Genomic DNA, 22261 nt, shown 5'->3' with positions numbered 1-22261 from the left:
AATCAGGGAGCAGCACGGTTGGGCACTGGTGGCACCCTCTTCCAGGTTGCCACGTTGCCACCTTCTCACTGTGTCCTCACGTGGCTGAAAGCAGAGCTCAAGCTCTCTGGGGTCTCTTTCATAAGGGCCCTAATTGCATCCGTGAGCCACCCCACCCTCGTGACCTAATCCCCTACCAAAGGCCCTGCTTCCGAATACATTGGGAATTGACTTCAACGTAGGATTTGGGGGGGACACACACATTCAGTCCACAGGACCTGCTTCTCACCCAAAGTAGAAGGAAGTGTCTGATCCAAGCTGGATGCTTTCATCCCTGCCCAACCCCTAGCAAGTAATCCCATTTTTTAAGAATTTTCTGACTGAGATTAGCAGAATTAAGACCAAAAACAGGGGCCGGCACTTCCATGGTGGCCGTGCAGCAGCATACCTCGTGGAGGATGAAACAGAATGTGCTTTACTTTCCGGGGTGACACTGAGTTCTCCTTTGGTTCCTGGTGATTCTGTCCTCTTTAGGGCCAGAGACTGTGTTGGCTCCTCTCTGAATCCTTGGTGTCTGTCCTCTGGCTGCACCCGGAGACGTGCTTGGAAAGTGGTGGTTCTGGTCAGAATCTGCACCGTAGGTTAAGTGGCTGGAGGCGTCCTCCAACATTAACATTGTCATGAAAAATTTACACTTCTGTTTACGCAATTGTGTACATGTAAAAATAGGAGTAAGTTTTAGCAACTATAGGTTTGGATTAGGACGGTGTAGATGCTTGGCACCCCAACTTTGTTAAGGAATAATTAATAAATATAATTGTATATATTGAAAATGTACAACATGAAGGCAGGTGCCCGGGTGGTTCAGTCGGTTAAGCATCCGACTCTTGGTTTTGGCTCAGGTCATGATCTCACGGTTCATGGGATTGAGTCCCGCATCCAGCTCTGTGCTGACAGCATGGAGCCTGCTTGGGATTCTCTCTCTCTGTCTCTCTCTCTCTCCACCCCCCCAAATAAATAAACACTTAAAAATAATAATAATAAAATAAAATGTACAACATGATAACTTGATACACATTATGGAATGCTTATCAAGCTCAAGATCATTAACACATCCATCACCTCACATCGTTAACTCGTGTGTGTGTGTGATAAGGACACTTAAAACCCACTCTCAGCAACTTTAAAATGTGCAACACTGACTATAGTCCCCATGCCGTGCATGAGATCCTTGGAATCTACTCATCTTACAGTGGAAAGTTTATGCCCTTCAACCTGTCTCCCCATTTCCCCAGCTCTCTGCACCCCCTGGCAACCATGGTTCTGTTCTTTCTGTGGAATCAGGTGGGGGTTATGGTTTTTGTTTCATTTTGTTTTATTTTTTTAGATTCCACATGTAAGGGATACCATATGGTATTTTTCTTTTTCTATCTTATTTCACTTAGCATAATGCCCTCCAGATTCATCCATGTCATCATAAATGGCAGTTTCCTTCTTTTATATGGCTGAATGATATTCCCGTGTGTGTGTGTGTGTGTGTGTGTGTGTGTGTGTGTGTGTGTGTCTTTATCCACTCATCTGTCACCAGACACCTAGGCTGTTTCCATGTCTTGGCCATTGTGAATAATGCTGCAGTGGACATGGGAATACGGACATCTTTTCAAGATACTAATTTCCTTTCCTTTGCATATGTACCCAGAAGTGGAATTTCAGGATCGTATGGTAATTTTATTTTTAAAAATCTCCCCATCCGCATTCCCACCAACGATGTACGAGGGTTTCCTATTTTCCACATCCTCATCAACGCTTGCTGTCTCTTGCCTTTTTGATAACAGCCATCATACCTGGTATGAGAAGATACCTCATTGGATGGTTTGCATTTCCCTGATGATGAGTGATGTTGAAAACCTTTTCACGTACCTATTGGCCATTCCGCGAATGTCTTCTTTGGGAAAATGTCTATTCAGGACCTTTGCCCTTTTTTTAATTGGGAATATTTACTTTTTTGCTATTAAGTCGTATGATTCGTTTATATATTTTGATATTAACTCCTCACGAGGGGCTATAGATGGCAAATCATTTCTCCCATACTGCAGGTTGTCTTTTCAACGTATTGCTTCTTTGCTGTGCAGAAGCTTTTTAGTTCTAGGTGAGCCCACTTATTGATTTTAGCCTTTGGTGCCTAGAGCTTCAGATGTTTTTTTAGTTGTGGGGTTAGAGGAGATGAGAGAGAGAATTATTAGCTACTTCTGCCAGAGGCGTTTACGCTTTTCCTGCTCTTCTCTTAACCCCCTGATCTTTTTATCCTCACTTTCCAGGCAGTATTGCGCCGGCTGCTGGCACCTCAGACTCCCCGCCTGCCTCGGGGAGTTTGTTTGAATGCCTGTCCTGTGGAATGCCCTGCTGCAGCGCACCTCTTCTGTGCTCACTCTGTTCCTTGGAAAATCCCCGCGTTCTTGTTTTTAAGATTAAATAGGCTCCCAGCAGCCCAAGAACTATAGGTACAATAGGGAACACTGAGTAGGAGTAATGGCTCACCTTACACTGACTGGCTCAAGGGAATGGTTCTTTTTGGCAAGGAAAGATGACTTCCTACCACTCAAAATGAATTTAGCATCTGTTACGGCTGAAGACATGCCCCCTCTCTGTGTTAGTTTGCTCAAGGAGAAAGAAGGTAGGAGTGTTGGTTTGCAAAGTATTTTGAAGCCAGGCGGTGGCATTGGGCTCCGTGGTGATTAGGTGGCTAGATCCGACCTCTCCCCCCGGCTGCTGCCCTTGTCGGCCCCTGCCTTTTCACTTTTTGGCTTCCCTAAAGACTGTAACAAAATCAGTCTCTTTCTCACTGCTCACCCTCTGGTCTTTCCCTTAAGCTTTTTACCTTGCTCTGAATGGTAATGGTGGTAATTTAAAAACCAACACGTTTTAAAAGAATTTATTGTGGAAGGAAAAGGAAACTTCAGATGTTTACAACATCCTACAGTGTTGTATTTTTACAAAGCAAAATGCTTATAAACAGCATGAATCATTAACCATAGTGTCATCTACCTTCATTTTGCAGCCACTTTTATAGGCAAAAGAGGAAGCTCTTTGAGCCCTTTTCTTACAAAGTAAAAAATAAAAACCAATATATCTGTATTGACTGAATACCTTAAGGCAGTTTTGTGAAGCATCCACGAGGGACTTTCCCCACCTCCTACTGGAACACCCCAGCCGCCACTAGACCCACTTCTGCCTTTCAGCACACCGCACCCTGATTGACGTTGAGCAGGGAGGAGGCAGAGGCCTGCCGCCAGGCCCGGGACCCTGGAGATCCCTCCTGGGTCAATCCACTGCCAGCAGAATAATTTTTGCCTTTAAAGAAAAAATGTGTAGACCGAAGGTAATTTCATTGGATTGGATTTAAAACCCGAAACTTCTTTCCCCCGCCACTCCTCTCTTTTATGCCTTCCTCCATCACCCAGGGCCTCTCCTTGAAGATCAAAATCACATGATTCTTTTTAGTAAAGGGGTCTATTTTCTCCCCTCACATAACCTAGACCTTCAACTAAATAGATACAGTGATGTCACAATTACTTTTCTTTCACAGAAAAATCAAGTGGAAAGGAGAGGCTTTGAGTGAATATGTCAGGGATCACAGGCACAGAGAGCCCACTCGGGCCAGGCCCCTGGGAAGTTGTGTGATGGCCCATCGTGTTTAAATAATTCATCCCATTTATGTAACGTCCTTGTCCTCTCAGTTTTATTGTGCTCCCTAGAGACAGACTCTCGTTGGAGATTCTAGGCCATTTTCCGTCCCTACCCTTTCTCCACTCCCTTCCTCCCCTTCCCTGCCCTCACGCAGCCTCCGATTGTCCCCATTTCCCTGGCCGGGGCCCCCCCCCCCCCCCCCCCCGGCAGGCCTGCACTCAGGGCTGGAAGTCTTCCGGGCGGATTTTCATCTCCACGCGCCTGAGGGAGTAGCTCGAGCCATGCCAGCCGTACCACGTGATGCCGTCCAGGTGCTTGTTGTGCTCCCCGAGGCGGTAGTAGACCCCGTTGAGGTTGGAGTCTGTGCAGCAGTTGTACCAGTACCCACCTGGCCCAAGAGAGAGATCGGGGCCGTGAGCCCGGTTCGTCCCCGCCCCGGAAACGGCGGACACACGGGACAGGAGGCTTGGCGGAGCTGCCGTTTGAACCGTAGCTCCGCAGTCAGAAGTGCCAAAGCCAGAACGCCGGGCCATGTGGCTCTAAATCCGGCTTTAAATTGGTCCTTCCCCGCTGGGACCAGCCCCCGAGCCCCCCCCCCACCTCACCTTTGCGGAGCTGTGCACACTTGTCCAGGCAGTTGTCGTTGTCCTTGTCCTTGGTGCTGAAGGCCGTGTTGTTGTGGTAGAGGAGGGCGTCGTTCCCCACGTTGCCGCTGTAGTTCCCCAGGAAGAGGCGGTAGCTGTTCAGTTCGTTGCCCAGAGCAAAGCGGCTGTACTCGGCGTGGCGCAGGTTGCCCTCCCAGTCCTGTTGGGGAGCAGGTGGACCTTAGAGAAGCAGCGCGGGGGCTGTGTTTCCCGCCACGCCACCGGCCTTCCCTCTCTCGGCTCGCAGCCACACGTCCGTCTGTCTGTTTGCGCGGGGGCCCAGCGAGGCTTTATCGCTTGTTTGCCTCTAGCTACCACACTAGGCTTGGGAGTCACAAAACAAGGGTCCCAGAGCAAGGCTCGCTCCTGAGTCGCCATCTGGCCTGGATTAGCCCCTCTTTCTGCATCCTTCCTGTCCCTCTCTGTCTGTGAGGTGTGGGTGTGTGTCTCTCTGTGTCCCACTCAGAGTCACTGGAGAAGGTAGCGGGGCCTCCATTCCCTTCACGACCGTCACCAGTCAGTGTCGATAAGGTTTGCACATAGAGGAGCTCAAGCCCCAGGCCCGAGTGGGGACTGTAGTGTGTCAGCACAGCTGACTGTTGGATCCCCCCGCTCTGGCCCGAGTCCAGCCTCTTGTGTATCTGCAGCCTCGCTTTTGGGAGCAAATAGGAAAAACTCTCTTCTCAACTGCACTACAGCCTGCAGGAAAACCGCCGTAATAAGCACACAAGCCTGTAGTCAGTAAGAGTGGAAAGGGCGCCCCCAGAGTCGTGCACAGTTGTGTGTGGCACCTGCTCCAGTCCTAGGGGCCTTGTGCTCACCTCCATCTCCACACGCAGCCGGGTTGGCCGTCTGGAGAGCCGGTGGATGTGTTCGTTGCCCAGCCAGAAGTCCCCACGGATGCTGCCAAAGCCCTGCTTGTACTGCTTCCAGTCCCGGAAGAAGGAGACGAGGCCACTCTTTCGTCTCTGGATGGTGGTCCAGCCGCCGCCTGACGTCTCCATGTCACAGAACACCTGTGGCAGAGAGGATGCTCTGGTCAGGGACCCACAGAGGCAGGCAGAGGAGCCCGAGGGCGGGCCTCGTCGCCTCCCTCCCATTGCCACAGGGCCAGTGGATGTGTGCGGGCTCACTACGACTCTACCCCAGTGTCAGCGAGCAGGAGTGGGGCAGTGGCTTGCTAAGGAAGAATTGTCAAAATTGAGGAGGGGGGCAAGCGCACGTATAGTTGGAAGAGAAGAAAATCCATGTGTGCTCTCTATGTGTTCTCTCTCATCTCCTTCCCCCAAGAATAACCGCTCTGGGTCGTGGCAAGAGATGTCAACAAGTCGGGTGGAGGTTATAGAATTGTCTGTGTCGGAAGATTTGGTGTTTGGTCAGTAATGATTTGAAGGGGCAAAAGAGATGCTGGGGGAGGGGTTCCCCCCCACAAACTGAGTGTGTGTGTGGATAGCTCTCTGGTACTCGGTGGGTCTGAGTCTCTGTCTTGAGTTTCCCATTCTCTAGACCATGATTAGTCCTGTTGCCCCCAGCCCTGTGAGGGGGCAGAGGACCGATGGTAGAACCCGGGCCGTGGGCTCTGGTGACCTCACCTCCAGCTCAGGGCTGCCCAGAAAGTCATCGGGAGGAAGCTTGTACACCCCAGAGATGCGGTAGTTCTTCTGGTAGAGGGACGAGCAGTCATAGATGGCGTCTGTAATAGGAGCAAACCGCAGGAGTGAGCATCCAAACCCAGGGGCTCCACGGCAGGTGGGCATTCGTGCTCCGTCTCCATTGAAAGTTTGAAAACTGAGATCTCGTTTCTACCACGCAATTCACACGAGTGTTCATTACTAGGCAGGGTCTGGGTTTTGGAGGGGTGTGGCCATTGGGAGACCAAAAGGAGGTGTCTTTTGGCTTCATTGGTGGTGGGGAAGCCCTCACCTGGATAGCAGCATCAATGGGACCATCAAACAGGTGGTTTCAGGTTAACTCTGAAATAGATCATCCTGCTATGTTCTGTTCTTCTAGGCCACGATCTCTGGGAACATTACAGTGTGCGAGGGCCATGTAATAGATGCGCCTGTTTAATAAATTCCACTTCTGGGACCGCTAGCCTCTCTTACCATGTACGTTATGAGCATCTCATAGGGTCTGATTTTGTTGTTTTCTTGGTTTATTTGGGGGTGGGGGTGGTTTTTCAGAGGGAATGGCTATTTCTACCTTTGAGAATGGCTATTTTTGTCTAGATTGCCTACAAGGACCCTAATTAAGGGAGATCAATTTAACATCTTCTTCCCCGAACCACCCCCCCCCCCCCGCGCCCCGCTGCTTCGTCTAACACTGCTCATTCCTCAAACGGAAGTGCAAACACCCTGAGGAACCCATGGAGGCCTCCCCTGGCAGCATTATTAAAACAAGCAAACCAGAGCATCGAACAGGCTGGTGTTCACCCTGGGGTTGATTTAAACGCTTCCTTGGCCATCTTAGGGCTACAGCTTTGTGCCAGATTTTGTCTCCAGCTCTCAAATATCAAAGAAACCGCCTTTCCTGATGGGATTCAAAGAGCGGGAACTCTTGCTGTCCAGGAGACGCTTCCTGTCCCCTGTCTCTGGGGTTCTTTTCTCGGAGGCCCCTGCGCTGGGCCTTCGAGAAGAGCCCTTCGAGAGACGCTCACTGCCACCAGGAACTGTCCCAGGCAGAGCACATTGAGGGAGGGGGAGATGTGTGCCTTCGCCATCGGCGTCCTTTATTTTCTGTTACTGAGGAGAGCGTCAACTTACTGCTTTCTCCGATGAGCTACCTGCTTAGAGAGTCTAAAGGTGACCCAGCAGCTGGCAATCGAGAAGAAAACGGAGGAAGGATGTCCTGGGCAAGAAGAGTAGGAGGCCCAGCAGGAGAGCTGCCTTTGACCCCCAAGAAGCTCCCTGCTGGGAGGGGAGAAAACCCCAGTTGGAGGAGTAGGAGGCGGCACAATCAGAGTCCCGCCTGGCCTGCTCTGCCGCGCCAGGCCAAATCGGGACGCGCTTGTCTGGAAAATGTCCTGAGGATACCTTCCTAGTCCCACACTGAGGGGCAGGAAGTACATGCTTAGGAAGTGATTTTCACATGGTGGTTTATTGGGTAACGGGCCATTTAAGCTTATTTCACGTTACAGCTTTTTCTCCGTTTGAACTGAGAGTCATCAGTGACTCACTCTCTTCTATTTCTTGACTTGGTCTATGATGTGACCGAAAGTTTTTACATCAGTAATAAATGACATATCTGTAGGATATTCGCCTGACAAGTAACGATTTCCTGATGATCTCAGAAACCCCAGTTTCTTCTCTCTGAGCAATAAATTCACCTTAGCCGGTCTGAGCCAACCTAACTAGAAACCAGAAGTTATTTTAGGAAAGAAAGCATTGGATGTATCTTACGTGGGGGGCTTCCAAAAATCCAGATTTCAGCATTGCATTTTCTTATTTGCTGTAATGGGAGAATTTTAGTTGAGATCCTGAGGGAAAATAGAAATCTCAGAAGTGAGGAACCTCGAGCCTCTCCTTCCTGACCCAAAGGAATTCTTCTTCTGACCCTAGGCAGCATCTATACCTAATTCTGAGCCAGTGGGCAGAATCAGGTTTGCAGAGACAGGACACAAAAACCCATTAATGCCCATTCCACTAAATCTTAGGGACACAGGAGAACTGTTTTTGGCAAAACTTGGTTCCTACAACGATAGATGTTACAGTTTTGGTGCTCAATCCTGCTTCCTTAGGACTGTGGGTACAGCCTGTCGGCTCTGGGTGAGGAAGCGAACCCATCAGGGAGACTTAAACCCTGTTTCTAAGGCTTGCGATGTGACTCTGGGCAAACCACGTCGTCCCTGTGCGCTCCGGGATGGGGATTCATACCTTCCTTATGCTGAATCATGGTGTGAGTAAAGAGACTGTGCAGACATTGGGGAAATTGACAGAAATTTACAGAACATTAGAGCCGGTGGCACGTACCCAGGAAAATACACCCCCAAAGAACCCCCCAGTCATCATTCTGATGGCCAAGCCATCTAGAAACCATGCCACACAGAGACGCTCCGGTGTTTGAACGAGAAGGTGGCAAGTAGCGTGAGGACACGTTCTCCTTACCTGCCGAGGTCTGGGTGACAGTCTGTGCTGCCTGTAGCTGCATAATGTCAATCTGGTTGTTCATTTCCGAGTACTTGCTCTCCGCGTCTGTGAGCCGTGACTCCATGCGCTTGGTGCTGCTCTCCAGCTCCATCACCTGCATGACCACGCTGACCCAGTCCCTCTCCTGCTTCTCGCTCAGTTCGCTCAGCAGACTGCTCAGATTGGCAATCTGGGCCCTGAGCTCCTTCGCCTCCTCACAGCAGGCGGCCGCCTTGAGCTGCGCGGGTGTCTTGCGCTTCGGGGGCTTCTGTGGCCACGCTGGGTGGCTGACAAAGGCCGTGATGAAAATGCAGAGCCAGGTCATAGCTGAGAGAGTCTTTTTCAGCATCTTTCGTGGGCCTGGGTGGGGAAGGATCTTCCTTTGGGGGATCTGGATATGCCCGGCTGAGGTCTGCAAAGCTGCAGCAAATTACAACTGTGCACTTTCACTCCGGATGGGCTCACCACCCTGTTGCTTTCTGTCCTCCCTTGCTCTTTCTTAGCCTTTCTCAAAGCTTGGGTTTAAAAGTGCAGCCTAACTGGGCTCCCTGTACCTTTCTTCCCAAGCCTGAACGCTCTACAAACTCAGCATCTTAAATATTGTTTGCTGCCTGCACCTCCACCCCCACTGTGGCCGTGCATGGTGCCTTAGCCCCTCCCAGCTCATCTGGGAGGGTCAGGTGCCTGTTGGGTGAAGTCAGCGTAAACTTAGGCCAGAGGGGAGGAGGGACACAGGGGCGAGTCTTTCTTTCCTTGCCTGCACAGTCTCTGGGCTGGGACAAGAGGACTATGAATTTGTGTGTTTCCAATTTCGCCTGGTAGATTATGCCCCTGCCAGCCACTGGCTCAGCTCTATCAGCGAGCAGGGCAGGGTCGGAAGAATTTCCAAATTCCGTTCTAAAGGTTACATAACCGTGGGGTGAGCGTAAGGTAGGCAAAGAGAATTGGGAATACGACTCCCGCTCACCCAGGGAGGCCTGTTAATGTAATCCATGCTGTTTATATGAGGATCTGGTAGATTTTGGCATCCTGCTGAGTGTGCTCTTAACAAGGCTGGTTATTCCTTTCTCTGATCATCACTCAGAGAATGATGTTTTACAAAACCCTCGTTCCGCCTAGATCTAACACTGTCACGGTGGAAAATCTCCAACTTAGAAGGGCTCTAGAAATAGAAAGAGTAAGCATCTTAGGAAGCAAAAAAAGGCTTTGTGGTTTGTATCCACAGGATTTGCTCAGTCATCTTTCTTCTTACGTACTTCCTTCTTCCACAAGTGGGCCCGTATTGGCTCCTCGCACGTGGCATTTGACAAGGAGGTGTCGGAGAGGACGGCAGGGACAAAAACTCAGGAGTGCCGGACACGGTCCTGGCACGGTCATGCCGATGTACTTCCGTCCGTCTGTAGGCACAGCGGAGAACAGGCCCATCCTTGGCCCGTGATTCAAAACTTGGAACGTACATTAAATCATAGGGAAAAGAATCTCTGTCACCTAACCCATATCGACAGTCTTATGTCCCTCTTCCTGTACAACACAGTTTGCAAATCTGAAGCTCTTCTCTATATCTGATGTACGTCCCTGAAAATAGGCATGCTGTCACTTCTCATGTATTGGAACGGAAGGGCACTACTCCTTTGAAAACAAATGGGAAAAACCTGGGGCTTCGGCAAACCTTAAATACTTAAAATGAGCTTTTCACTGAGAACGAATACAGAGGCCTCTCCAGAGATCCTTAAGCAGTAACTGCCTCTGTCTTTGGAACGTGCTCTTTCTGCTTCCATGTTACAGAGCCACCGAGGCAGACCTCTTCCTGTTGCTGTTCCATGTGGGTCCTTCACACACAAGCCTGGTGCCCGACAGCCCTCCTTCCCTGCCGTGACCCCCGGAGTCCCTTTACAGGTGGCACTTCTGGCTTCAGAAAGTCATTTCTGTTCAGCAGCTAGAGTTACCAAGCAGGTTTTCTCCCCCCCTTTAAATCACTAAGCGGTTGTGGCTCAGGTGTCCCAGGGTTCGTTTTCTCCCTTCCTGAGTCCCCTTGCCTACTGAGGGGTGAGGGTGTGGCTGGCCCCCCACAGCAGCTTGCCATTCCTCTCAGAAGAGCCTGTTTAGAATTGGCAGCCAGTCCCCGCTCTTATTTCGCAAATACCCAGCCCAGCTGGGCACTGCGGTCTCGGCCACATGGAGTTCATTTCACTAACACGAACCCAGCCCCAACCATCCGCATCCAACGGCCTCCTGAACCCGGTGAGGATCTTCACGTCGATCTCCCAGCCATCAGCTGACACTGAGCTTTTGCCCTGTGCCACACAGGCATGTGGAGCATCCTTTGTGACCCTGCCGTCCTGGTGCTCCCCCCGCAGCAACGTGATAGAGAAAGGATCAGTGGAGCTTTATGGATTCCCAGCCAACTTTCTGTTTGTTCTTCCCAGTGGCCACTTCCCCGGCCCAAACAGGAAATTGTTACGAATAGATTTTCATATCTGGGCAGAAAGTGAATCAGTCATTTGTATTTGCAGCCCATGTAGCAATCCCTTCTGGGGGTTCATAGGTTTGGATCAGAAGCACCTAGCTGTTAGCATGAATGCCTACTCTCTGACATTTGTTTGCTGAAAGCCTATTTCTAACATGAGGTACAAGTTAGAGACAGAAGCTTTCCTTATTTGAAGATTTTCTTAAATCACCTAAGCTGCCCAAATGTCAATAGCCCTCCCAATTAAAAAACAAATAGCAAATTAAGAGTGTTTCCCCTGCCGGAAGATTATCAGTCCTGCATACATCCACAACCCTGCGATGTCCTAGATTCCGAGTTTCTGAAAGAAAGAAAAGTAAGCCCTTGTTTTGAGTACAGCTAAGCCAGTGGAGAAAACCAGGAAGAATGTGGAGGACGAGACCAGTTTTCCCTTCTCCAAGAGGCTTTTACCTTCTCTGCCCTTCAGTGGATAAAGTGACCATAAAAATGGGAATTAACTGAGAAAACAAGGAAAGCCTGTGTTGGACATCTTGCAGTTTTTCCTTTTCTCTATTTTGCTGCTGGTGAAAGAGGCTCAGCTTGGTGTTCCTGGGGAAGGTGTTTGTGAAAATCAAATTTATAGTCTTAATGAGAAAAAGCCAGTGAGCTTTTACTTAGCCTGGAAGTTCTCAGAGACTTCACAGTCTGGGCCGTACTGCCTTGGGCTGGCACCAAGGACGGGAAGCCTCCAGCAGCCTGAGGATTACAGAGCTTGGGTAAGACCTAGAGGTGGTCTCTCCTTCCACGCAAATGGAGCGTCATGTCGCATTGTCTCGAAAACGTCCCGATTGGAGAGCCTCCTCCTTTGCTAATATATTCCTGCCCCTGCCTGCCCTTAAACCACCACTTGCACAGTTGGTGAGGGAAACAGCTACCCTTAGAACCGGACTCTCAGTTTGTGGCATGAGTACATCTCAGAAGAACCTGCCTGCCTTGTTGTTAGTTTAATAGTGTTCTTTATGGGGATATTTTACTTCTCCTAAAGTCTTAGTGAGTCACGGCTTTGCCTTACTGTATGCGGCCATTTAATACCCGACGCTTCTTCTTCCTTTTTTTTTTTTAATGTTTATTTATTTTTGAGAGAGAGACAGAGTGCGAACAGGGAAGGGACAGAGAGAGGGGGAGACGGGAGACACAATCTGAAGCAGGTTGCCGACTCCAGGCTCCGTGCTGTTAGCACAGAGCCCGACGCGGGGCTCGAACTCACAAACCGCGAGATCATGTCCTGAGCTGAAGTCGGACGCTTAACCGACTGAGCCACACCCACGTGCCCCAATACCTGACACTCCTGTCGCTCAGTCCTATTTCTGCCTCATTTAAATGCCACCCACCCCAGGAGGCACATCCATCTCTTCCCTAAGTCTCCTGATCTGCCACTTGTACCAGAGTGCATTCTGGACGTGTTAGAAATCGTTTCTCTTGTGCTTCCTTCTAGAGTCTATTGTTTCACGACAGCACCTAGCAAGAGAGTCTGTCTCTGTGCTCAGACTTTGTAGCAAACGTCTGTTCTGTTAGCCAGCATGTAAATTGCAGAGCACCGTTAACAATGCCGGCCCAGCCTCAACTGCCTCACTGTCCAGGTGGAGAAACAGACAGCTGAGCTCTGGGACAGTGTGACATGCTAGGAGAGGGACACAGAGGAGGAGGAGTGCCCAATTCAGATGAGGTCCGGAAGGCCTCCCAAGGGGAGTGCTACCCAGGTTTCACAGAGAAAGGAGGAGGTAGCCAGGGGTGGGAGGCGGGCATTCTGAGCAAGGTGCAGCTTTGTGAAAGACCTTGGCTTAGTAGGAGGACGTAAGTAGTTGAGTGTGGCTTAAGAGTCAGGGGCGGAGGACAGTAAAGCCAGAGAGGTGGAGGGGAGCCAGGCCTGAGGGCCCCGAGGAGTCCACGTGAGGGGCGTGATTGCTACTCTGAAGACAGACGAGTCTCTGGAAGGAATCTAAGCAGCTCCTTACCCTTGTTGCTCCGTTTTCCTGAGTCTCACCGGGAAAGCGGCTTTTTGTACTTGCCCCACAAGATTTTTAACTGGAAATGGGACGGCCTAGAACATCCAAATTTCTTGAAATTGTAATGCGTTCATATTAAATGCCCCGAAGGGATCATCTGGCTTGAAGATTAAGGAGGCGGTATATGAAGGACTTGAAATAGTTGGGTCTAGAATCAGACAAATCTGGGTTCTAATTCCTTCCCATCATTGGTAGTTCCATGACCCTGGGCAAATTATTTCTCTGAGTTTACAGATCTGTGCAGTGGTGATGCAAATCCTAACTACTTTACCTCACAGGATTTCTGGTTCAATAAAGCAAAGGATTAAAAATAGTTAAGGCGGGGCACCTGGGTGGCTCAGTTGGTTAAGCATCTGACTTCAGCTCAGGACATGATCTCACCATTTGTGAGTTTGAACCCCGCATCAGGCTCTCTGCTATTGGCTCAGAGCCCACTTCATATCCTCTGTCTTTCTCTCTCTCTCTCTCAAAAATAAAATAAACACTTAAAAGATAATCATAAAATAAACAATAAAAATAGTGAAGGCATTTCTGAATAAGATAAATAAATTTGGAGGAATTAAACTACGAGAAATCAATATTTATCATAAAGCTACTGTAAGTGATTAAAGGCAGTGTAGTGGTGGCACAAGGCTAAACTCACAGATAAATGGAGCGGAATCAAATGTCTGGAAACACACGCATGTGTGTAGACACTTGATTTTTGACAAGGTGGCACCACGGAACACTGAGGAAAGCACAGTCTTTTCGGCAAGTTCTTCCAGGTCAGCTAGGTAGCCTTATGGGGAGAAGAGGACTCTTGACCCTTACCTCACACCACACATAAAACTTCAAGTTCAGAGGAGGCTTCCGTTCCACATGTGGAAGGTAAAACCAAAGCTTCTAGAAGATAACATAGGATATTATCTTCGGCATCTTGGGGGTAAGCAAAGATTTCTTAAACAAGATACAAAGAGCACTAACCATACAAGAAAACATTATCAAATGCAATAGAAGGAGTCATCTCTGTTCATTAGAAGACACCACGAAGAGAGCGAAAAGGGAGGAAGATTATCTCCAATAGATATCTTTGTGTTTATTGCATCCAGAGTATACATACAACTCTTCTCAAACAACTTTGAAAAAGGTAGCCAACTTAAAGATTGGCAAGACTTATTTCACAAAAGAAGATCTCCACAAGGCCAATAAACATGAAAAGCTGCTCAAGCTCCTTAGTCATTATGGAAATTCAAATCAAAACTCTCCCATGCCGCCAATACACGCACACTGCAATGGGAAACACGGACAGTACCAAGTGTTGACAAGGATGTGGAGCCATTGGGCTTTTCAGGTATTTCCGGTGGAAATGTCAATTGCTAAAACCACTCTGGGGAGCAATTTGTCCGTGTCCTCGAAAGCAGAACACACCCTGTAACCCAAAGGTGCTACTTCTTGGTAGGGTCCCAACAGAAACGCCAGCACCCTTGCACCAAAGCCAGTACAAGAACGTGTGTAGGGACAGCACTCGTACGGCCAAGAGCTGACAGCCACCTACATGCCCGTCAGTGGGAAGATGGATACTTTGTGATATATTCATAGAGTGAACGAGTCTTCAGCACTAGAAGGAAGAACGACCGTGGCATGTTGGTGGCACATAGCAACACGGACGTATGTCCCAGACATCGTGTTGAGCATCAGGTGAGGTTCAAAACATGGCAAAACTGTGGGGCGCCTGGGTGGCTCAGTCAGTTAAGCATCCGACTCTTGATCTTGGCTTAGGTCATGATCTTACAGTTTCGTGAGTTCAAGCCCCACATCAGGCTCTGCGCTGACAGCTCAGAAACTGCCTGGGATTCTCTCTCTCTCTCTCTCTCTCTCTCTCTCTCTCTCTCTCTGTGCCCCTCCTCTGCTCGTGCTCTCTCTGTCTCTTTTGATGTAAATAACTAAACTAAAAAAAAAAAACAAAAAACCGGCAAAACTAACCAGTTGCATCAGAGGTCAGATAGTCATTGCCTCTAGAGATGAGGAGGGGAGCCGCGGTCAGGAGAAGGCTCAGTGTTTCTGGGACCCTGGCAGCGTGTTGTGTTCTGTTTCTCGCTCTGGGTGGTATTTACAAGGGTATCTTCACTCCGTGATTTATCAAGCTGCACACTGTGTGCACCTTTCTATATGTGTGTTACACTTCAACTAGGAAGTTGATTCAAAAATCGATAGTGCACATGATACAGGTTAGTGACGGACACATAGTCAATGTCCAGCAAATATTAAGTATTACTGGTTAGGTATGCAGTTATCATCTCATTAGAAAAGCCCTCCCTGCCCTTCCGAGTCTACACTAAGCTCCCCCCCCCCCCACGTTAGTCTCCATCTAGGTGCTCTGTTTTTTTCTTGGTGTTTACCTTCACAGCATTTATTTCAGGGTTTTTTGGTTTGTTTGTTTTGTTTTTGTTTTCGTTTTTGGTTTTTTTGTTGTTGTATATCTGTTTCACCAGCCTGTTAGCTCTGCGAAAGCAAAGACCTCGTCTGTCGTATTTACCACGGTAGCTCTAACATCTATCTCTTGGCACCAGACTGAGACCAAAGAGCTCCTTATTTGGAACTCGTCAAGTGAAAGAATGAATCCCCAGCAGAAGGTTCTCTTCACCTAAAACATCTGTTGTGGAGACTCAGAGTCTCTATCCATGGTCATTGGCGGTACTTTGTCACCATGAGGTCTTCGTCATTGGCCCCTGCGTTCTGTCCTGCTCTGAGTCCATTTTCCTTCTGTAGGTCTTAGACACAGAATCAAAGGAAGTGGGAACTGGAAACACTGAGATCATCTGGCTCAACCTTGTATTTTAATCAATAACTGGGGGCAGCATCCTCACTGTGTAATCCCTTTGTCTCCCTGGAAACCATCGATTTGTGTCTCCCTCCTCTTTCTTTACGTATGAAGACCAACAGAAGGACCACAGAGCATTTGGGGCAAGGTTTTGTCCCGCTCCACTTTATTCCAGAGGCCTGGGTAAATGGCCTATCTGATCGCTTCCGCCTGCATCAGCCTGTTTATTCACCATCACCGTGGCCTGAGGGGCCACACGCAACAGCTGACATCGAAGGCAGAATGAAGTCGCATGTCCCCGTAAAAACAGCCACATCTCGGGGCAGCTGTGTTCGCCAGAACTTATCCGGGAACCTGACAGATCTTGCTGTCCCCAAAAGGGGATGAAATACCCATTACGTTGCAATAGCAGAAAGTCACTCTCAGCCGGAGACAAGACCCCGTCAGAAGTGCAGGATAGGATCACACGTTCGTACCCAGGTGCCCTGGGATCCCCAGAGCTTCCCTTCGGGCCGGACCTCTGCCGCCCTGACATAGGCAGCACTGATGGGAAAAGGGGACTGTGATTCTTTGAGAACGTTCGAGAAATTGTGCCAGTTGTGCCTGAGCAACCAATTAATGGCAAGCGTGACTGTGCTTTGCCGTTTACCGGCGAGGGGCTAGAGGGGTGAATAAAACCCACTCTGTCTTAATTCTAAACACATGTTCCCAGGGTGTCACCGCTGTGTTGCTTGGAAGTATGAGTCCTGCTTTCACAGTTGTTTCCTGGCTTCCAGAAAAGTTACAGAGTCGTGTTCTTTTCCCCTACCTCTGCTGGAAGAAAAAGCACTCTGGCCAGAGGGGTGAGGATTTGCTCAAAGCTCCTCACTTCTCGACAAAAACACATTCCAAACCTCTGGGCTCATGCTGACTTCAAAAGTGCAATGTGCCTCTAGGAATCTGTACCCCTTGTAGGGCAGCTCCACACAGGGGAGAGTGGATGGACAGAGGAAACCCCCGTGCAGCCAGAGCACAAACGCAGATTGTATCTTCCCGGGCCCGTCTTTTGCCTTAGTGCCCTCTTAACATCCAGCCGTACCCAAGAGGTCAGGTCTCTCACCCGTCGCCAGGAGAGCATAAATGTATCTCTGGCTGTTCTGAAGACTTTCTACAGGTTCACTGGACGACAGCCTGTCTTTATAGAGCACCTCAGAAACCCCAGGGAAGCTGCCTGTCAGTGTAGAAAGCCGGCCGTCCGCAGGGAGCCGTACGAAGGGAAGAATCCCGGGGTTTCCCCTAAAGCTGAACCAAAAGGACACAGGGTCTTTCACTGCAGCCCAAGACCATCCCAAAGGGAGAAGCTCGCGGTAGTTCAGTAGTAAATGTCTGCCCTTCCACTGTACGTAGCTCACCCGCCGGAACGCCTCGAGGTTTAATGGGACCAGTAAATGGTGAGTTAGAGACGCTGCTTCTGATTTTTATGTACTTCTGGGGCAGGGCGGGGCGGGGCGGGGCGGGGGTTACTGCTGGCAACTAAACCACGTCACAGCGCTCTCAAGCCTTGAATTATATGCCATATCATGATTCAGAGATGTTAAAGTGTGTGTCTTACAACTGGCGGAGTACAGTAGGGGTTGGGTTCTGCCCCATGGCCACCCCTGACAACATCCGTGCAGTGATGGCGAAACGTATTGGTGGTGACACCATTGGTCTCTCCAAATACTTTTGGTCGTCTCATAGACTTCGAATCTCGGTGGCCCGTTTATAGCGTGTCATGCTCATCTTCTACTGGCTTGGCCTTACCAAGAAGTAGGTTTATTTTTCCCTCTTCCCTGACTCCAGAATGGGCATCAGTGTTTCTACAATGTGGCCTCTCAGGGGAGCGGAGGGCCACCTCACGTCCACGTACCCAGTTAGGTGGGGAGAAGGGCCCAGCACTGCCAGATCAGCAGACGCCAGCTCATTTACCTTTCTGTGTCCCAACTTCGTCCCCGCGAGAGACTGAGGCAGAGCTCTCGGACATCGGGAAGCCAGGAAATCAGTATTTTACCCAAAACATCAACTCTGCTTTGAGTGAAGACATTTGATAATGAGCCTTGGGTTCACTCTAGCAGCCCTCGCCGCTTTTGTCCTCTTCCTGACAGCTCCTCTTTCTAATCGGCTCTCTCAGAGCTCTTCAATCCACTCTGGGTACGAAGAAGCGGAAAGGAGAAAAACCTCCAGGCATCGCCAGAAAAGGAGCAGTGCTCGTTGTTGTAGAATAAAAAGATAATGGCCAATTTGTCAAGAAGTGTTGACAAGAAAGATAAAGTTGGAAGTAATTAACTGGCCGACATGCTGGGAGTGATGTGTCTGCCAATGGCTCCCTAAATCAGCCGGAGCCTTGGAAATGTGACAGCCATTCATCATTTTTACAGCGCGCCTCTGACGGGCCCCTGGGTTGGAAACCCGGCCGGCACAAATCGTGTGCTTTGACACTCCGGGGCTCTGTGGCCTCTCCGTGCCTTATGCCGGGTTGTGCTAGGGCACCTGGGCCCCGCGTCCAGCCAGGGACTGCCTGGAGGTGATGTGTAAAATGGGACAGCCTTCCGGGCTTGTCACTGAGCGCTGTCTTCATCTTCGGGGCTTGGATTCCCAGAGCGGGCCTTGCAGACTTCTGCCGGACAGATCACTTACTGAGATCACTTACTGCGCGTGCGAGAGCGCCGAATGTGTGCTCCTGAGCGGCGTGCCTGGAGGTCGGGAATCTAACGCGAGTGCTGCCCGCCCACCAGCCAAGAAGGTGCCCCCGTGAGACCGATCACAGGCCTGGGAGCCACAGGCAGGACGAAATGGTGGAGCTGTTTAAAAGTAATTGCCAAGACTGGATCGAGTGGGAAACGCCCGTGTTACGTGCAAAAGCAACATACAAAATTGTACGAATGCTCTGCTCACTGCTGTGTATAAAACACATACCTGTTTATATAGAATATGCGTAGGTGAAAACAGTATTTTGAAAAGTGGTTGAATTGCAGTGGAGTTTAACAAGAAGATACACCTCCCCTCTCCAATCTTGGAAAGATAGGATTTTTTGTCTCCCCTGTCCCTAATCTGTCCCTAACACAGCTGTTAGTATTCTTTTTTCCTCTTGACATCTCCCACTTTCTCACATGCAGGGTTAGCATGTCCTCCAAGTATCATGACCGACACGCCATTTAAACTGTGACCGAAGGAAAGGGTGGAGACCAAGTAAGAGCTCTTTACCCTTAAGCCACTCTGGACTGAGACGTCGGGAACCCATTGACTGTCCAAGGCAGGCCGCTTCTTCCGCATCACATCTTCTTTACCTGGATGCCTCAGGTGCCCTAGAACACCAGGGACACCGAATGTCCCAGCTTTGAAACCTTCTAATGAGGCCAGCCTCCTGTCTGTGAATATGTAAAAAAAGGACTAAAGTGACTTTTCCTGAGTTCCTAGAGCAGAAAAGGGAAGTTTGACCCTAACAGAGCCACAGGTGCTATCGTCATCACCTGACCTAGCTGTCCGTGGGCGACGGAGGCCAACCAGCCTGCCTGTGCTTTCCTGCTGCCTGAGTTTAAATCGTCCTCACGGCCTTTGTCCATGTCACAGTTCAGATGCCCTCATGTGGCCTTCTGTCTTCACTTAACCTCTTCAGAAAGAGGCTGCCACACCCTTGGGTTCCCCAGTCTACCCTGCTGCTCCCAGAGTCCCAGGGGAACTGCCTGATAAAGACACGGGGCCCGGCCGGCCGCGGATCTCCCTGGCTCTGTGCGGGGATCACGCTTGGCACACAGAGCTAAGCCTCGGTGCTGGGAGAAGGGACAGGGAATGGTCTGAAGCAGCTCTGCCTCTACAAGAGAAGCAGGAGGGACTGCTCGATGTAGGTGGTAAGGATGTAAAGCCATGTCCCCCTTGGCCTCATCTTGGCTGGTCAGGAGCTCCTCGGTCGGACCTGCCAAGGTCCCCAGTCAGCTGTGTTGCATGTGTCCGCAGCCTGGCGCTAAGGGAATTCGGAGAATTCTTACTTGACTGGGCACCAAATAAAACACAGACTGTGGTCTGCACTAGAAATAGACAGGAGAAAGAAGGCCCGGAGCCATTTGGGAAGCGAGTGCATAACGTTCTCCTAAATTCCTGATGGGAGCGCTAGGAAAGCCTAAGCGGTCCCCCAGATGTGACCGCAGATGCTCCTTATTTGACTGACTTTCCAACAGGCTTGGACTGCGTCCTTTTTTTTCTTAATTTTTTTTTTTTAAATGTCTATTTTTGAGATAGATATAGAGAGAGGACAAGCAGGGGAGGTGCAGAGAAGTAGGGAGAAACAGAATCCGAAGCAGGCTCCAGGCTCCAAGCTGTCAGCACAGAGCCCGACGAGGGGCTCGAACCCATGAACCGTGAGATCATGACCTGAGCCGAAGTCGGACGACCAACCGACTGAGCCACCCAGACGCCCCTCGGGCTTTGTTCTTAATAGCCTGAAGGTCGCTGAGGCAGCGAGGCTAAGAGGTGAGGTCAATAACCAAAGGAGTCATCCCAGAAGGAATTAGTTATCAGGCCAAGCCACTTGGGATTTGACATCAATCCAGAAGCGTGGGGAGCAATGACTTTGAGAACGCTTTGGGATTTCTTCCCACGAGCAAACCCTTTGAGGATTCTTCAGGTGGTAGGAGTGGCATTTGGATGCCAAGCCAGAGACCGTCTTACTGCTATGCAGTAAGGGTCAGCATTAAGACCCCGAGCAGCTAGTGACTTAGTGACTGACCCTTTCGGTCAGTTTCATCCTCGTGGGGCTGGTCATCACCTGCACGGGAAAAGCACTGAGGAGAAGCTCGAGAGGGAGAGCCATGGAGAAGTAAGCAGGCCCTCCCGCCAGCACTAGCTCTTCCACCATCGCTCTTGACGGGGCATCTGCCGAGGTAGCGAGAGAATCTCCTTCACATCTGAACCACTGGCCCTCCTGACCCGCTTCCCCTGCTTCTGGAGAAGAATTCTCAGATAGCAGGGAGAGAAGATACATGGTTTAAGGTGTTTGCCACGGAAGGCATGGAGGCACTCTTGTCTCGTCCTTATTTATTAATTTGGCACAATTCTAGAAAGTGTCTCCCTCAATTGCCAAGAATTTTCCCAGTTTCTAGCTCTCAACTCCACTTCCCTTAATAAAAATTAAGTCTTGGGGTGGGGAATGAGTGAAAGTGAATGTCGGTAGAATTGCCTCTCCCCCTCTTGCTGTCCTACCTTGCTGTCTTCTTGTCTGTCTCTTCACGGGCTTTCTAACGCCAGGTTCAGTTGTGGGCTCCAGGATGATCACGTGGACAGGGCATTTCTGTTTGCTCTGTAGATTCGTGCCTGTAAGATCTCAACCGGCTGCTCCCACTGGAAGACAGAGCAGAATGCAGATAGACCCCTGCCGATTGGGCCTCCACCAGCTGGCAGAGCTCTGTGTTCCTGTGGCCTCAGCCCCTGTCGAGAGGAGACAGGAAATTCGTCAGCCTGTCCTTCTGCACTGTTCTCGTGGGCACGTTGCTGCCGAACCTCCACCTCTCTCAGCTTGTTTGCAGTCAGATCTTGTCACCTGGACTGATGTCCGTGGGGTCTGGTTTGTGTCGTTAAGTGCTTCTTTGTTGTGGGGTTTGGAACAGTTTGCCCTTTTAAGCCTCCAGCAGTAACACGGAGCGACTGAGGGGCACACAAGGGAGCGTTTATAGAACGGATGATAGAAAACTCCCAGCTGCCCCATGAAACAAGAGTTCCTCGTTAAGGGGGCTTTGAGTGAAGGTGATTTCTCCCCACAAGCCAAACATAGAGCCTCTCCCTTCAGTCTCATAAAACCACATCTGAGTTTTATTAAAAGGGGACTATTTCAGGGCGCCTAGGTGGCTCAGTCGGTTGAGCGTCCCGACTTCGGCTCAGGTCATGATCTCACAGTCTGTGAGTTCGGGCCCCGCATCGGGCTCTGTGCTGACAGCTCGGAGCCCGGAGCCTGCTTTGGATTCTGTGTCTCCCTCTCCCTCTGCCCCCTGCCCCCTGCCCATGCTCTGTCTCTCTCTCTCTGTCAAAAATAAATAAACATTTTAAAAAAACATTTTTTTTTTTAAAGGGGACTGTTTCAGAGGACAGCCCTGTGTCACCCAAGTAGGCAGGAGACTGGGCACTTGACTACAGAGACTTAGGCAGCCCACACTTTGTAGCCTGGGCTGTGTCTGTAAGCCCAGCAGCCTCGGACACGCTGCCTTGGAAAAAGCCCACGGTGGCGACCTGGCTGGCTGTTTTGTCGGGAAGCGTCAAGGCATACCCGCAGCTTCTGAAAGGAAAGAGACGGGATGGGAGCTTCGGGGTCAGAGGGGCGGTCAGCCACAGCGTCCATGAGGAAATTAAAACGAAAGCTTGGTAGGTCTGCTTTCTCCTGCGTGGCGGGTTATAGGGAGCACCCCCCACCCGGTGCTTGCTTTCCTTCCTTGTACAAGCATTTATGCACGCCTGCTGATCCAAGAGGGGAAGGCTGAGGCGCTATGCCTCCCGTTGCAGAGCTACAGTGC

At 50.1% G+C, this 22261-nt stretch overlaps 2 protein-coding genes across 4 annotated transcripts in view; one reads left to right on the top strand and one right to left on the bottom strand.

The window, feature by feature from the left end:
• MTOR (mechanistic target of rapamycin kinase) overlaps nucleotides 1-22261 on the top strand; it is a 134450-nt gene that overhangs the window by 63500 nt on the left and 48689 nt on the right. The window lies entirely within an intron of this gene.
• Nucleotides 3697-9039, bottom strand: ANGPTL7 (angiopoietin like 7). The gene is made up of 5 exons (XM_040461233.1): nucleotides 8414-9039; nucleotides 5903-6003; nucleotides 5132-5326; nucleotides 4272-4470; nucleotides 3697-4054 (listed from the first exon to the last, which is right to left on the bottom strand). Exons 1-5 carry the CDS (start codon nucleotides 8781-8783, stop codon nucleotides 3885-3887), a joined length of 1035 nt encoding a protein of 344 aa, XP_040317167.1. The 5' UTR covers nucleotides 8784-9039; the 3' UTR covers nucleotides 3697-3884.

The sequence above is a fragment of the Herpailurus yagouaroundi genome, unplaced genomic scaffold (assembly GCF_014898765.1).
Source record: "Herpailurus yagouaroundi ecotype Mexico unplaced genomic scaffold, PumYag 77, whole genome shotgun sequence".
In the NCBI taxonomy this organism is placed as follows: Eukaryota; Metazoa; Chordata; class Mammalia; order Carnivora; family Felidae; genus Herpailurus; species Herpailurus yagouaroundi.
Note: the sequence above shows the minus strand (reverse complement) of the source record. Positions and strands in the feature narration are given on the sequence as shown.

Excerpts from the sequence above, each read along its gene's own strand:
- ANGPTL7 (XM_040461233.1), bottom strand. The coding sequence starts at position 8,783 with ATGCTGAAAAAGACTCTCTCAGCTATGACCTGGCTCTGCATTTTCATC. Across the intron at positions 4,471-5,131 it reads GGCTGCGTGTGGAGATGGAG|GACTGGGAGGGCAACCTGCG; the intron begins GTGAGCACAAGG and ends GCTCCCCAACAG. Across the intron at positions 4,055-4,271 it reads GTGTGCACAGCTCCGCAAAG|GTGGGTACTGGTACAACTGC; the intron begins GTGAGGTGGGGG and ends CTCTTGGGCCAG.